This window comes from Somniosus microcephalus, chromosome 1, assembly GCF_052327205.1.
Source record: "Somniosus microcephalus isolate GS21.2 chromosome 1, FLI_Smic_1.0, whole genome shotgun sequence".
In the NCBI taxonomy this organism is placed as follows: domain Eukaryota; kingdom Metazoa; phylum Chordata; class Chondrichthyes; order Squaliformes; family Somniosidae; genus Somniosus; species Somniosus microcephalus.
Genome location: NC_140987.1, coordinates 61,839,789 through 61,855,382, shown reverse-complemented (window position 1 = coordinate 61,855,382; position 15,594 = coordinate 61,839,789). Strand labels below are relative to the sequence as shown.

At 43.3% G+C, this 15,594-nt stretch overlaps 1 protein-coding gene across 6 annotated transcripts in view; it reads right to left on the bottom strand.

Annotated features, from left to right (window-relative positions):
- Positions 1-15,594, bottom strand: part of ap3b1a (adaptor related protein complex 3 subunit beta 1a) — a 323,977-nt gene that overhangs the window by 54,715 nt on the left and 253,668 nt on the right. For all 6 annotated transcript variants that reach the window (XR_015077649.1, XM_085982440.1, XM_085982449.1 and 3 more), the window contains exon 24: positions 13,640-13,724. Coding sequence is in view for 5 of the 6 variants with exons in the window: in XM_085982440.1 (XP_085838566.1) it covers positions 13,640-13,724 (85 nt within the window). In the remaining variant the exon portion in view is untranslated. The remainder of the gene's footprint in view (positions 1-13,639; positions 13,725-15,594) is intronic.

The window sequence follows — 15,594 nt, the reverse complement described above, 5'->3', positions numbered from 1 at the left end:
AGATTATTGCTCAAGATAAAAAATCACAGGATTGGGAGTAATATTCTGGCGTGGGTGGAGGATTGGCTCTCTAACAGAAAGCAGAGAGTTGGGATAAATGGTTCATTCTCAGATTGGCAACCAGTAACTAGTGGTGTTCCGCAGGGGTCAGTGCTGGGTCCCCAACTCTCTACAATCTATATTAACGATTTGGAGGAGGGGACCGAGTGTAACATATCAAAGTTTGCAGATGATACTAAGATGGGACGGAAAGTAGTGAGTGAGGAGGACATAAAACACCTGCAAAGGGACATAGACAGGCTAAGTAAGTGGGCAGAGATTTGGCAGATGGAATACAATACTGGAAAGTGTGAGGTTATGCACTTTGGCAGCAAAAATCATAGAGCAAGTTATTATCTTAATGGCAAGAAACTGGAAAGTACTGTAGTACAAAGGGATCTGGGGGTCCTGGTGCACGAAACTCAAAAAGTTAGTATGCAGGTGCAGCAAGTGATTAAGAAGGCCAATGGAATGTTGGCTTTTATTGCTAGGGGGATGGAATATAGAAACAGGGAGGTATTGCTGCAGTTGTACAAGGTATTGGTGAGACCGCACCTGGAATACTGCATACAGTTTTGGTGTCCATACTTAAGAAGACATACTTGCTCTCGAGTCAGTACAAAGAAGGTTCACTCGGTTAATCCCGGGGATGAGGGGGTGGTCATATGAGGAGAGGTTGAGTAGATTGGGACTCTACTCATTGGAGTTCAGAAGAATGAGAGGCGATCTTATTGAAACATATAAGATTGTGAAGGGGCTTGATCGGGTGGATGCGGTGAGGATGTTCCCAATGATGGGTGAAACTAGAACTAGGGGGCATAATCTTAAAGTAAAGAGCTGCTCATTCAAAACTGAGATGAGGAGAAACTTCTTCACTCAGAGGGTGGTAGGTTTGTGGAATTTGCTGCCCCAGAAAGCTGTGGAAGCTACATCATTAAATAAATTTAAAACAGAAATAGATAGTTTCCTAGAAGTAAAGGGAATTAAGGGTTACGGGGAGCGGGCAGGAAATTGGACATGAGTCTAGGTTCGGAATGGTCATGGCCCTGTGGGTAGTGGAGTGGGCCCAAGGGCCGTGTAGCCTTGTTCTGCTCCAACTGTGTTCTAATTCTGTGTTAGATTTCAGGAGATGGTTTTATTTCTGTTCCTGGCTGGGGTGGAGATCGCCTTTACAGAAGGTAAGTACTGTAGAAAATATAGGGACAGAGTGATCTCCTGGAAGAATTTCGATCGCCTAGATGGGTCGGAGAGGAATTTCCCAGATTTTTTTCTCCCAAATTGGCCATTGGGTCTTTATCTGGTTTTTCGCCTCTCCCAGGAGATCACATGGGTTCGGGTGGATGCAGAGTGTTAGAAGATTTGAGGTTAGGATCAGATCAGCCATGATCTTATTGAATGGTGGAGCAGGCTCGAGGGGCCGATTGGCCTACTCCTGCTCCTATTTCTTATGTTTCTTATGAGTGCAGCGAAGATTCACCAGGCTGATACCTGGGATGGCAGGAATGACGTATGAGGAGAGATTGTGTCGATTGGGCTTATACTCACTGGAGTTTAGAAGGTTGAGAGGGGATCTCATCGAAACCTATAAAATTCTGTCAGGCCTAGACAGACTAGATGCTGGAAGGATGTTCCCGATAGTCGGGGAGTCCAGAACCAGGGGTCATAATCTAAGGATAAGGGGTAAGCCATTTAGGACTGAAATGAGGAGGAATTTCTTCACCCAGAGAGTGGTGAACCTGTGGAATTCTCTGCCACAGAGGGCGGTGGAGGCCAGTTCATTAAATATATTCAAGAAAGAGTTGGATATATTTCTTAAGGCTAAAGGGATCAAGGGATATGGGGAGAAGGCAGGGACAGGGTACTGAATTTGAATGATCAGCCATGATCTCGTTGAATGGCGGAGCAGGCTCGAAGGGCCGAATGGCCTACTCCTGCTCCTATCTTCTGTGTTTCTATGTAACTTCTACTACACTTCACACACCAGCACCCTCATAATCAACTGCCAGAACTCCTGCACCTCTAAGCCACCCTCTCAAGAGCCATGCTATTAGTCAGAAGGCTGTGACAAATCTGTGAGGTGGAAAGTTCCCTTTATGTTAAGATTCTAATGAGCCAGTCAAAACTAAGAACCAGTGGTCTGAGAATTAGGTCTTAGAAACATAGAAGATAGGAGCAGGAGTAGGCCATTCGGCCCTTCGAGCCTGCTCCGCCATTCAACGAGATCATGGCTGATCATCCAAACCCTAGCACCCGGTCCCTACACCGACAGCCATCCCACACAAGCCCTATCCCCGTAACCCCATGTATTTAATCCCCCCTAACACTAAGGGCCAATTTTTTTTATCATGGCCAATCAACCTAACCCGCACATCTTTGGATATCCGCAATCTTCATTGGTTAAAAAGGATCACAAGAATGATTGTTAATTTTTCTGCTCAAACCCTTGAGAATCAATGTGCTTATGAGGAACTGGAGGACTAGAAATGACCTTTGCCAAGGAATCAACAGGATATCCCTGATAGACTGGAGCTTGGAGCAAAATTCCAGAATCTTCTTTATGCAGAAAATGGTCTGGATTTTTAACTCCAGTTAAACACATCACTCAAAATGGAACTCACCAGCTTTGAGTGGATGGTCCACTTATGTCACTAAATTCTGCTTCTGTTAGCGTTACCTGCTACTTTATTCTGAACTGGCAGATCTATGGCTTTAACCAGCAGCAGATCTGCTCATCATTGAAACAAAGTGTCTTGTCCAATTAGAGTGATGGCAGCCCACACTTCTATAGCTCTGTTGTATACTCAAGTCATGAAAACAGTTCTGAGCCAGTACCTATACAATTTGAAGCTGGGGGTCTATTATTTTCAAAGTGTAATATGGGAGTTTCCATACACCCTGGGGGCAAGTCCTTTCTAATTGGGTTCCTTACCTTGAGAGAGGCACTGGTCACAAATGCTAGCAATGGTGGTGGAACTGCCATACAAAGTCAGCACTCCACAACCACTAACATTGAACATGCTCACTTACAATGATTTCTTAGGATAGTGGAGAATAAGTAAGGAGTCAATATGCAAGAAGGTTTAGTTTTTTTATGTCTAATATGAAATAACATCCAACCTGGGATATGCAAATAGTGCTGCGCTTATACCTAGGATATGGCCAGATTCTTGTAATATTCTGCTGGGACAGTAACAAACATGTTTAGTGGAAGTCAGACAACACCCTGCTGGATGAGTTCCTGTGACTGGCAGGTGTGGTGTTGAACAAAATGGGGACTTCTCCAATTGAGAATCACTTGAAGCCATGGCAGTTGCATCATGGAGCTGTTCGACTGCTGAACCTTGCAGAGGGCACTTAACCAATTATCTAGAATTGGGCCGTTGAGTTTTTCCATAATGGCTCAACAAGGCAGTCACCAACTAGGTAAACACTGTGTACTTTACAATGCCAAAAGGCAGCACCTTGCATTGATGGTGCACTTGCCAATGATGACCCTCAGATTCTTTTAGTGGGTTTCCCTGCTCCCAGTATAGAAGTTTTCATCCATCAGGTTGACTGAAGTAAGACAAACTCCTCGCTGTACCACTAGTATTATCTGTAGAAGTGTGACCAAATTGAACTTCAAGATGTAGGAATTCAGAACCTTAAAATTGAGATCATCAAGGACTCCCATGGCTTTAGAAAGTACCAAGTAAAAGGAGTAAATCTCAAAGTGCTCCCAGTCTGGCAAAACCTCTTCCAAGGCCCAACGGAATAACTTTGTAACTTGCTGGTTGAAGGATCCCTTTGTTTGTCCATTCATGAAACTGCCCTGAGAAAATTGCTTTCCCAAATCTCAGAGGGGAGGATGTATAGTGGAAGGCAGGTTTCATGCTTCAAAAAGTTATGCAACAATGGAAGACAACATAAATAGGTCACAACTGAGTCAGCCACTAACAAAGATCCATGACACTTGGAGATTTAAAAATTGACCTAGCACTGGCTGGCGGCCAAGGGAGAATCAATTAAAGTCAGGTTAACGAGAGATCAGTCTCCAAAATGACCATAAGTGAGATGCTTAGTCACTGTAAAGAGGAATAAAGAGAAACTCAAGAAAAGAAACTTGAAGACAATCCTCCATGCACACTAAAGGCAGGGACTGACTAAGCTCAAGGAAACAATAAAATGCAACTATGCATTTTTATTCTGGTGTGAAAGATTGATTGTTGGTGGGAATACAGGTCATAAGAACTTAAGAATTAGGAGCAGGAGTAGGCCATACGGCCCCTCGAGCCTGCTCCGCCATTCAATAAGATCATGGCTGATCTTCAACCTCAACCACTTCCTGCCCGATCTCCATATCCCTCGATTCCACTAGAGTCCAAAAATCTATCTATCGCAGCCCTGAATATATTCAACGATTCAGCATCCACAGCCCTTTGGGATAGAGAATTTCAAAGGCTGACAACTGTCCGAGTGGAAAAAATTCCTCCTCATCTCAGTCTTAAACGGCTGACCCCTTATCCTGAGACTATGCCCCCTCGTTCTAGACTCTCCAGCCAGAGGAAACAACCTCTCAGCATCTACCCTGTCAACCCCCTTCAGAATCTTGTATGTTTCAATGAGATCACCTCTCCTTCTAAACTCCAGAGAGTATAGGCCCATTCTACTCAATCTCTCCTCGTAGGACAACCCTCTCAGCCTAGGGATCAATCTGCTGCAAATGGAGCTCAATGTGGAAAAGGTTATCTACTTTGGATCCCAGAAAAACAAAAGAATATTTTCTTAAATTTATCACATTTTACTCACTATTTTGAAAATGTGACCCAGTCTTACATTTGTGATCATTAAACACAGCTCTATATATTTAAATGGGCTTGCAATATGTGTCATTCTAAATTTATGTTTTTCTTTCAGATGATGTGCATTAACCTTTTCTGTTTTTATTCCATGTTACTTTTTTAATTTGCTTACCATTTCCTCCCTTCCCCCTCTTCCGAAGGCACTGACTCTTCACTGGTGCGCAGTTCCACAAACACCAGGCACCCTACAATATCATACCCCGGTGGCCATTCTTCAATTGATGCCTCAGCAGTGTGTCGGCAAGCTACACAATCATAGCTGCCCCTGATCCTGTCCTCACCCAATAACCGCACACGTCTGGCAGAGACGAAGAACCCTACCTCATACAAGAGGTAGGTATCGTATAACTTTATTCAAGGCCAGAATGGTCTCCTGGACTAGTCCTGTGAAGCTTTGGGACGTCTCACTACGTTAAAGACGCTATATAAATGCAAGTTGTTGTTGATCACATAAGGTAGTCAGAGAGGAATTTCCCAGATTTCCCCCCTGATTGGCCTGGCTTTTTAAGCATGTCCCATGCGATTACATGGCTTCCGGGTAGGATGGGGCGCGTATGGCCCCGATTGTAACTCCAGCTGGATTCCGCGCTCAGGCCCGAGTTAAAATTACAGCCGGGTCTCGATGATGTCATTGGGCCGCAACATGCACATATAAAGAATCTTCCTTGCTGCAATGCTCCATCTCACACTCAGTAAGATCCCCGCTGGAGTGGAGCTAATTTACAGAACAAACGGGAAACTGTTCAACCTCCGTCGCCTCCAGTCCAGATCCAAGGTCGTCCCATCCTCTGTCGTCGAATTACAATATGCAGACGACGCTTCCGTCTGCGCACACTCGGCGGTCGAACTCCAAACCATCGTCAACACCTTCACTGAATCGTACGAGAGCATGGGCCATACACAAGGGTCCTCTACCAACCTGCCCCCACTACACGGTACTGCCCCCCCCCCCCCCGATTATCAAAATCTACGACGAGGCCTTGGACAACGTGGACCACTTTCTATACCTTGGGAGCCTACTGTCAACAAGGGCAGACGTCGATGACAAAGTCCAACACCGCCTTCAGTGCAGCGCAGCGTTCAGGTGCCTGAGGAAGAGTGTGTTTGAAGACCAGGACCTCAAACCCAGCACCAAGCTCATGGTCTACAGAGCAGTAGTGATACCTGCCCTCCTGTATGCTTCAGGAGACATGGACCATGTACAGCAGGCACCTCAAAGCACGGGAGAGGTACCACCACCGTTGCCTCTGCAAGATCCTGCAAATCCATTGGCAGGATAGGCGCACCAACGTCAGTGTTCTCGCTCTGGCCAACATCCCCAGCATCGAAGTTTTGACCACGCTCGATCAGCTCCGATGGACGGGCCACATTGTCCGCATGCCCGATACAAGACTTCCAAAACAAGTGCACTACTCGGAGCTCCGACATGGCAAGAGAGCCCCAGGTGGGCAGAGGAAACGCTTCAAGGACACCCTCAAAGCCTCCTTGAAAAAGTGCAACATCCCCACCCCACCGACACCTGGGAATCCCTGGCCCAAGACCGCACAAAGCAGAGGAGAAGCATCCGGGAAGGTGCCGAACACCTCGAGTCTCTTTGCTGGGAGCAAGGGAAACCAAGCGCAAACAGCGGAAGGAGCGCACATCAACCGAAGCACCCCACCCACCCGCCCCTTCAACCACCGTCTGCCCCACCTGTGACAGAGACTATAGGTCCTGCATTGGACGCATCAGTCACCTGAGAACTCCTTTTTAGTGTGGAAGCAAGTCATCCTCGGTTCCGAGGGACTGCCTAAGAAGAAGTGAAGGTATAAAGAAGGACCCTGTTGGCTACGGGCATGTGTTCTTGCTGCCTGCTAGCGAGAGCAGGTTAAAATTGCAGATATTGCGATAATGGCAGCTTTTGGACAGGTAAGAGCCAGGGCATTATTAACTGCCAGGTTTCCACTGAGCGAGTAGAGTTAAAATTGCCCCCTCTGTACATAATGTGACGCACCTTTGTGTGAGAGAGGCTGGCTGGACCAGTAGGTCTTTTACTGTCTTTTATTTTTCAAGTCCAGATCCCTCCACCTCCCTCCTTAACCCAGAGGTGCTGAGGCCAACTGTAGACCCAGAGGACAGCTTGGTGAGAGATAACAGACTGGAGCTGGGACTTTTGCAATCCGTCACTGGAGCCTTTTCCAATTCCAGGAGTTTAAATGCTGGAAATACTCAGCAGTATTTTGCCTTTGTATTTCCACATGTTTAAATGCCTTTCACCTTATAAACAGTAGTGCCGAATTATCGATGCATGGGACAAATTTTTTGAAGACACTCGTCTTAAAAATAATTTTCTCCTGTAGGATGCTGGTAAATTTCCTGCTCATTCAGCCTTCATACACAAATGCTCTGATAGGAACAGGAGTAGGCCATTTAGCCCCTCGAGCCTGTTGCGCCATTCAATGAGCTCATAGCTGATCTGCTCTCTAACTCCATATACCCGCCTTTGGCCCATATCCCTTAATACCTTTGGTTAACAAAAATCTATCAATCTCAGATTTAAAATTGATTGATCTCATCAAATACGTCCAAAAAGAAAGGCAATGGCTTACTAGGAATTCCTAGAGAAGAGAGTTAGGCTATCTCTTGACTGTAGATGAGTAGTATAACATTAGAGTCATTAAAGCTTGCTACTAAAAATACAAAGGTCAAGCCAAGCTGCCTTGTGGTATTCACTAGCTCATGCAGGACAATGCTTATTTACAATCTGACTCCACTGGTAGAGATGATGCAGCAGAATCAGATTACCTGAATAAGCATGAAAATTCTAATACAGGAAGTTCTCACAAGTAATATTATAGTGTCCATAAATTTCACTATAATTTATACAGTTTTGCTGGTTTCAATGGAACCCATTTAATGCACATTATTCTAGGTTAAAACATTTTTTAAGTTTCATTGCAAAAAAAATTGGTTGACTCAGTTAAACATTGAAATCAATTGCACAACAATCAAGTAAACAGAAGTTGCCCCTCAAACTGCAGTCTCTCTCAGGAATTGGTACTGTGTGTAAACGTAATCATCCTATTACTGACCAGCCAGGAATCTTACCCTTACAAACCAACACATCCTCTGGCTTAACTTGAGAAATCCACCCATTTTTATAAAACGTTTCACATTTTCACGTGATTTCCAGTCAGTTACTGTCCTTCATCTGTTGTGTACACAAGCCTTGCTTTTTGGTTAGAATAATCCAATTTTTCTGTCAGAAAATTACTATCAAGAGGTAGGATTGCCAAGTCTAGTTTGAGGTATTCCTGAAGGCTTGATCACGTGACGTCTGCTCGCAGTTTGCAACTATTATTGCGATTTTCTTAAGAGTTAGACCACAAATGCTAAACACTTTCCTCCAACTGTTTTGTGGTTTTCTTTGCCTCTCCCAGGAGATTACATGGCTGTTTTTGGGTGATGCGGGGGGTTGGGGGGGGGAGGTTAGGAAGTGTCCAGTTATGATGCTCCAGGCATTGTGAATATGAGGCAGGCTTGGTGCATTGGGACGTTGTACGACATTAAAGGCGCTATATAAATGCAAGTTATTGTTGCACTCTGCTGCATCTAGAATGTTCTCGAGCTGCCTGTTGTTTCCATCAGAAATCCCTGTCCACTGTTAGCCACTCAGTACTCACTTACCAGCAGTGCCGTATTAAAAGCTCTTGGGGCCTTGGGCAACAAAGAACATTTGGGCCCCGCCATACCACACCCCCACACAATCCAACCCCCTCCCACTCCAATCAATTAAAATGTCCCCTTTTAAACCTTCAGGGTTAATTCCAAAACTTCACTCCGATAACTCAGCTGCAAAGGGCCTTGCAACTAGAACTCTTTGAAATAACACGTAAAATATGTGTTAATATAACCAATTGAAGTATTAAATGGCTGATGACTTGTATCAAAACAAACAGTCATGTCAATTGAAAAACATACCTATTAAAATAATTTCTTGTGAAACTCTCTGACAGCTCTATTCCAATGAAGATCAACGTAAGCTCGAGGAACAGCACCTCATCTTTCGATTAGGCACTTGACAGCCTTCTGGACTCAACATCGAGTTCAACAATTTCAGACCATAACCTCTGTCCTGATCATTTTTTTTCTCTTTCACAAGGCAGCTGTCGATCATTCTGCCATTGCCATTTACACTTCATCTAGAGTCATCTTTTGTTTCTTAACTTGTCCCATTACCATCTCCTTTTACCTTGCACCATCATCCCTTTTGTCTCTTAATCTCTGCTGCCTTCCACCGTATCACAGACCTTCCCTTTTGTTCTTTCCCCCCTTTCCCTGCCCCTACATTGCATAAAAATTTGTTACATCTCCAACTTTTTCCAGTTCTGACAAAGGGTCATCGACCTGAAACGTTAACTCTTTCTCTCTACAGATACTGCCCGACCTGCTGAGTATCTCCAGCATTTTCTGTTTTTATTTCAGATTTCCAGCATCCGCAGTATTTCACTTTTGTGACAGCTCTATTACTAGCTTTTCTGGATTTCAAGATGCAACCTACAATATTTCCTTTCCCATGTCTTTTTGTAAACAGTTGTGTCAAAGGAATTTTCTCTTAAAACAAAACAACTTTCTAAAAGTGATGAAGCTGTGCCTCGCTAACTGGGTGACCATCAGATGATCCATTTCCACTTTCAACCTGTTTGGCAAGTAAAACCAAAGCCAAATTATGGAGTTTTATTATATATAAAATGTGATTTAAACAGGTCAAGGCAGCCTATGTGTATTGGATCATGTCATCATAGAGTACCATATGACAATGACGGGCAGGAAAATACCAGCTGGTCTATCAATCCTGCCCCACACTCACGATGCCCGGAGCATCATGACTGGACACGTCCTAACCCCCAAGTATGTAATGTGGAGACATGCTGAGGGCCATGTAGTAGGGATAAGAGAGTGGCAAAATTGTAACAAGAATTTGGGAGTTAAAGGGTTTGTTCAACTGAATACAGATCTCTGAACTATAATGCATTTAACTCCCCAACCATCAGGTGTGGTTGTAAGCACTGTATTTTAAGTGCATGCCTAAGTACTGTTGCATGTATTTTATGCTCAATAAACTATGAATGCTTAGCCTCAGCATTTCAAGAACCTCAAATTTCAGGGAATAAATGGAACATCTAAATCACAAAAAAAAAACCTGGTTAGACGGTGGTTTTTATAAGGGTGGGGGTGGGGGGCGGGGGGGGGCGGGGTGGGGTACTAATGTAAAAGGGAACTGATTGGAATAGAAAAAAAAAGTTACCACAAGTGCTTATCTAAAACAAATTATAAACAGCCATTATTTGGGAACATTACTGCCGACGGTGCTCCAGTGCAGCCTAACTTGCCAACGGGAATTTGTCTCCATCTCGTGCTGATTGGCCACCATACCCACACATCAAAGCTCCGCCTCCTCTCAGAAGCAGCATAAGAAATAAGAGCAGGAGTAGACCATGCGGCCCGTCGAGCCTGCTCCAAGATCATGGCTCAACTTCTACATTATCTCCACTTTCCCACCCTAGCCCCATATCCCTTGATTCCCTTGGTGCCCAAAAATCTATCGCCCTCAGCTTTGAATGTACTCGATGACTGAGCATCCACAGCCATCTGGGGTAGAGAATTCCAAAGATTCACCACCCTTTGAGTGAAGAAATTTCTCCTTATCAGAGTCCTAAATGGCCAACCCCTTATCGTGAGACTGTGACCCCTAGTTAGAACATAAAAATAGGAGCAGGAGTAGGCCATTTGGCCCTTCGAGCCTGCTCTGCCATTCAATAAGATCATGGCTAATCTTCTACCTCATCTCCACTTTCCTGCACTATCCCCATATCCCTCGATTCCCTTAATATTCAAAAATCTATCAATCTCGGTCTTGAATATACTCAACGACTGAGCCTCCACAGCCCTCTGGGGTAAATAATTCCAAAGATTCACCACCCTCTGAGTGAAGAAATTTCTCATCTCAGTCCTAAATGGCCAACCCCTTATTCTGAGACTGTGACCCCTGGTTCTAGACTCCCCAGCAAGGGGAAACAGCCTCCCTGCATCTGCCCTGTCAAGCCCTGTAAGAATTTTGTATGTTTCAATAAGGTCACTTCTTTCTTCTAATCTCCATAGAATATAGGCCTAGTCTACTCAAATCTCTCCTCATAGGACAATCCCCCCATCCCAGGAACAAGTCTGGTGAACCTTCGTTGTACTCCCTCTATGGCAAGTATATCCTTCCTTAGGTAAGGAGACCAAAGCAGGACACAATACTCCAGGTGTGGTCTCACCAGGGCCCTATATAATTGCAGTAAAACATCTTTACTCTTATACTCAAATCCTCTTGTCATAAAGGCCAACATACCATTTGCTTTCCTAATTGCTTGCTGTATCTGCATGTTAACTTTCAGTGATTAGTGTACAAGGACACCCAGGTCCCTCTGAACACCAACATTTCCCAATCTCTCACCATTTAAAAAAATACCCTGCTTTTCTATTTTTCTTACCAAAGTGGATAACTTCACATTTCTCCACATTATATTCCATTTGCCCTGTTCTTGCCCACTCACTTAGCCTGTCTATATCCCCTTGAAGCATCCTTGCATCTTCCTCGCAACTTACATTCCCACCCAGTTTTGTATCACCGGCAAACTTGGATATATTACATTTGGTCCCCTCATCCAAATCATTTATGTAGATTGTGAATAGCTGAGGCCCAAGCACTGATCCTTGTGGTACCCCGCTAGTTACAGCCTGCCAACCCGAAAATGACCCGTTTATTCCTACTCTGTTTTCTGTCCATTAACCAATCCTCAATCCATGCTAGTATATTACCCCCAATACAGTGAGCCCTAATTTTGTTTAATAACCTCTTGTGTGGCACCTGATCGAATGCCTTCTGAAAATCCAAATACACCACATCTTCTGGTTCCCCCTTATCTATTCTGCTAGTTACAACCTCAAAAAATTTGAATAGAGTTGTCAAACACGATTTCCCTTTCATAAATCCGTGTTGACTCTGCCCAATCCTATTATTTTTTTATTTTTTTATTTTTTTTAATTTTTTTTTTTTTTTTTTAGTGCCCTGTTACCACGTCCTTAATAATAGATTCTAGCATTTCCCCTATTACTGATGTCAGGCTAACTGGTCTGTCGTTTCCTGTTTTCTCTCTCCCTCCTTTCTTAAATAGTGGGGTTACATTTGCTACCTTGCAGTCAGCGTGAACCATTCTAGAATCAACGGAATTTTGGAAAATGACAACCAATGCTTCCACTATCTCTACAACCACCTCTTTCAAAACCCTAGGATGTAGGCCATCAGGTCCAGGGGATTTATTGGCTTTCAGTCCCATTAATTTCTCCAGTACTATTTTTTTTTTTTACTAATGCTAATTTCTTTCAGTTCCTCATTCTTGCTAGAGCCTTGGTTCTCCACTATTTCAGGGAAATTTTTTGCGTCTTCTTCCGTGTACAACCCTCTCATCCCAGGAATCAATCTCATTGCTGCCAATCAACACTACGACAACAATAACTTGTATTTATATAGTGCCTTTAACGTAGTAAAATGTTTCAAGGTGCTGCAGAGGAGTATTATAAGACAAAAAATTTGACACCGAGCCACATAAGGAGAAATTAAGGCAGGTGACCAAAAGCTTGGTCAAAAAGGTAGGTTTTAAGGAGCGTCTTAAAGGAAGACAGACAGGTAGCGAGGCAGAGGGGTTTAGGTAGGAAATTCCAGAGCTTTGGGCCTAGGCAACAGAAGGCACGGCCACCAATGGTTGAGTGATTATAATCAGGGATGCTCAAGTGGCCAGAATTAGAGGAGCGCAGATATCTCGGGGGGTTGTGGGGTTGAAGGAGATTGCAGAGATAGGGAGGGACGAGGCCATGGAAGGATTTGAAAACAAGGATGAGAATTTTGAAATCGAGGCGCTGCTTAACCGGGAGCCAATGTAGGCCAGCGAGCACAAGGGTGATGGGCGAACAGGACTTGGTGCGAGTTAGGACACGGGCAGCCTACTTCCTTATCGTCTCCTTGGTTGCTTGCAGCAGTGCCCGGGAAAATTAATCTGCTTGTTCCGGCAGACTCCTGGACAATCCGGGAGAGTTGGCAACCTTAACTGTAGGCCTTTCCCAAATTATTTTAGACAAGTAATATTGATCATTTACACCACAAAGAATAACTGAATACCAACAATATAAATGGCCAATTTCATACACTAAGTATAAGAAAACAAGTACAAAACTGTAAATACTGAAAATCTGAAACAAACACAAAATGCTGAATACACAAAATCAGTCAGCATCTGTAAAGGGAAAAGGCATGTCATGACATTTGGGATGTGTACCCTTCCTCTGAACTATGAATGTAAGCTTCTTGCTTTAGAAACACCCACTTCAATATAAACACTTCAAGCACCAAAATTAATCTATAATGGCAATGCATAGTCCTGTGATTTAAAGAGACACTATGTAGCTGATGAATGAATTGAATGAATGAAGCATTGTGAATTTTAAATGTGCATTATTGCCACTGAATCAGATAGCACTAAAAGAAAACCAACCTATTTTAAACAGACTGACATTTATTGTGTTGATGTAGTAAATGCAACAATCTAATAGCTTTTTATTGTTAAGCTGGATTTTCACTCAATGTTCATGAATGCAAACAGGAGACTGGCTACAAGTCTAAAATATTTCAGTTGCATTTAGCAGAAAGGTCATCAATGAGTAATAAATGGCTTACTTACCACAGTTGAAAGTTGGCAGCCTGTGTGGAATCACAGAAGTCAATGCCCATTGAAACAGTCTTCGATGTCCCAGGCTCAAGGCACTCTGAAATAGGAAAATAAAGTATATTTTTGTATTTCGTACATATGGTCATGGAAGATGATTTCAGTTTACATTTCTATCAACACAGGGACAATGGGCTGATCTTAGCTCCGAAAATCAAGAAGCAGAATCAGTTTGGGTGGAGCCAAGAAACAGCAAGGGGCAGAAAACATTGGTGGGAGTTGTTTATAGGCCCCCAAACAGTAGTTGTAATGTAGGGCAGAGTATAAGTCAGGAAATTAGAGGTGCATGTAACAAGGGTAATGCAGTGAAAATGGGGAACTTTAATCTACATATAGACTGGGCAAACCAAATTTGCAGTAATAGTGTAGAGGACAAATTCATGGAATGTATGCAAGATAGTTTTCTACATCAGTATGTTGAGGAACCAACTAGGGAACATGCTATTTTAGATCTAGTATTGTGCAATGAGAAAGGGTTAATTAATAACCTTGTAGTAAAGGGGCCTTTAGGGAAGAGTGACCATAATGAGATAGAATTTTATATCGAGTTTGAAAGTGACTTGGTTAAATCCAAAACTAGGGTCTTAAATCTAATCAAAGCAAGCTATGTCGGTATGAGGGGCGAGTTGGCTAAGGTAGATTGGAAAACTACATTAAAAAGGTACGACAGTGGACGAGCAATGGCTAGCTTTTAAAGAATACATAATTTACAACAAATATACATTCCTTTAAGGCACAAAAACCCCACAGGAAAAGTGGTCCAACTGTGGTTAACAAGAGGAGTTAAAGATAGTATTAGATCAAAGGAAGAGGCTTATAATGCTGCCAAAAAGCATAGTAAGCCTCAGAATTGGGAGGATTTTAGAATTCAGCAAAGGAGGATCAAGAAATTGATAAAGGGAAAATAGAATGGGAGAATAAACTAACGAGAGACATTAAAAAACAGACTGTAAAAGCTTCTACAGGTATGTAAAAAGGAAAAGATTAGCGGAAGTAAATGTGGGTCCCTTACAGGCTGGGGCAGGAGAAATTATAATGGGGAATAAGGAAATGGCAGAGAAATTAAACAAATACTTTGTGTCTGTCTTCACAGAAGACGACGCAAAAAACTTCCCGGAAATAGTGAGGAACTGAAACAAATTAGGCCTGTAATACCCGACAGGAGGCTTCCTGCGTGCGGATGTCTCCTGTCGGGAAAAAAAAATCTACGCTCTTACCGGAGGGCTCCCGAGGTCCGGGCACTTCCGATGCTGGACCTCTCCAGAGTCGAAATGCGCAGGGCCCCAGTATCCCAGGGGCGCAGGCAGTTCGCAAGCATCCCTGGGATCACGTGGGCCAGGTGAGCCAATAGGTGAAGGGAATCTCCCTTCATACTTTTGACAGATAGAACTGTCAAAAGTATGAATGGAGATCACCCCAAAAACGCATCAAAACATTAAATAATTTTCTTAAAAAACCATCACGTTTTTAAAATGAGTTAAAATTACATTAAATTAAATACGGGGCTAAAAATAAACATAGCTTTTTTTTTTATATAAAGTATTTTAAAATTATAAATGATTGAAAAATTAAAAAACTTTAAAACTCTTATGCTGGTAAAAGCAGGCCTTACGCCTGCTTTTACCAGGCCTAAGTGTTTTCAGTGTTTTCAGCGGGTGGAGGTTCTGCAGAAAGTGGAACTCTCCACCTGCAGGGGCCCTTCTCCAGGGCAGGCATCCGATCTGTCAAGATGATTCTTGACAGATCGGAAATGCTGGTTTTCAGCTCGTACACACACGTAGGCATCGGAAAATACGATACTTAGTATTAGTAAAAAAGTAGTACTGGAGAAATTAATGAGACTGAAAGCCGATAAATCCCATGGGCCTGATGGCCTACATCCTAGGGTTTTGAAAGAGTTCGCTATAGAG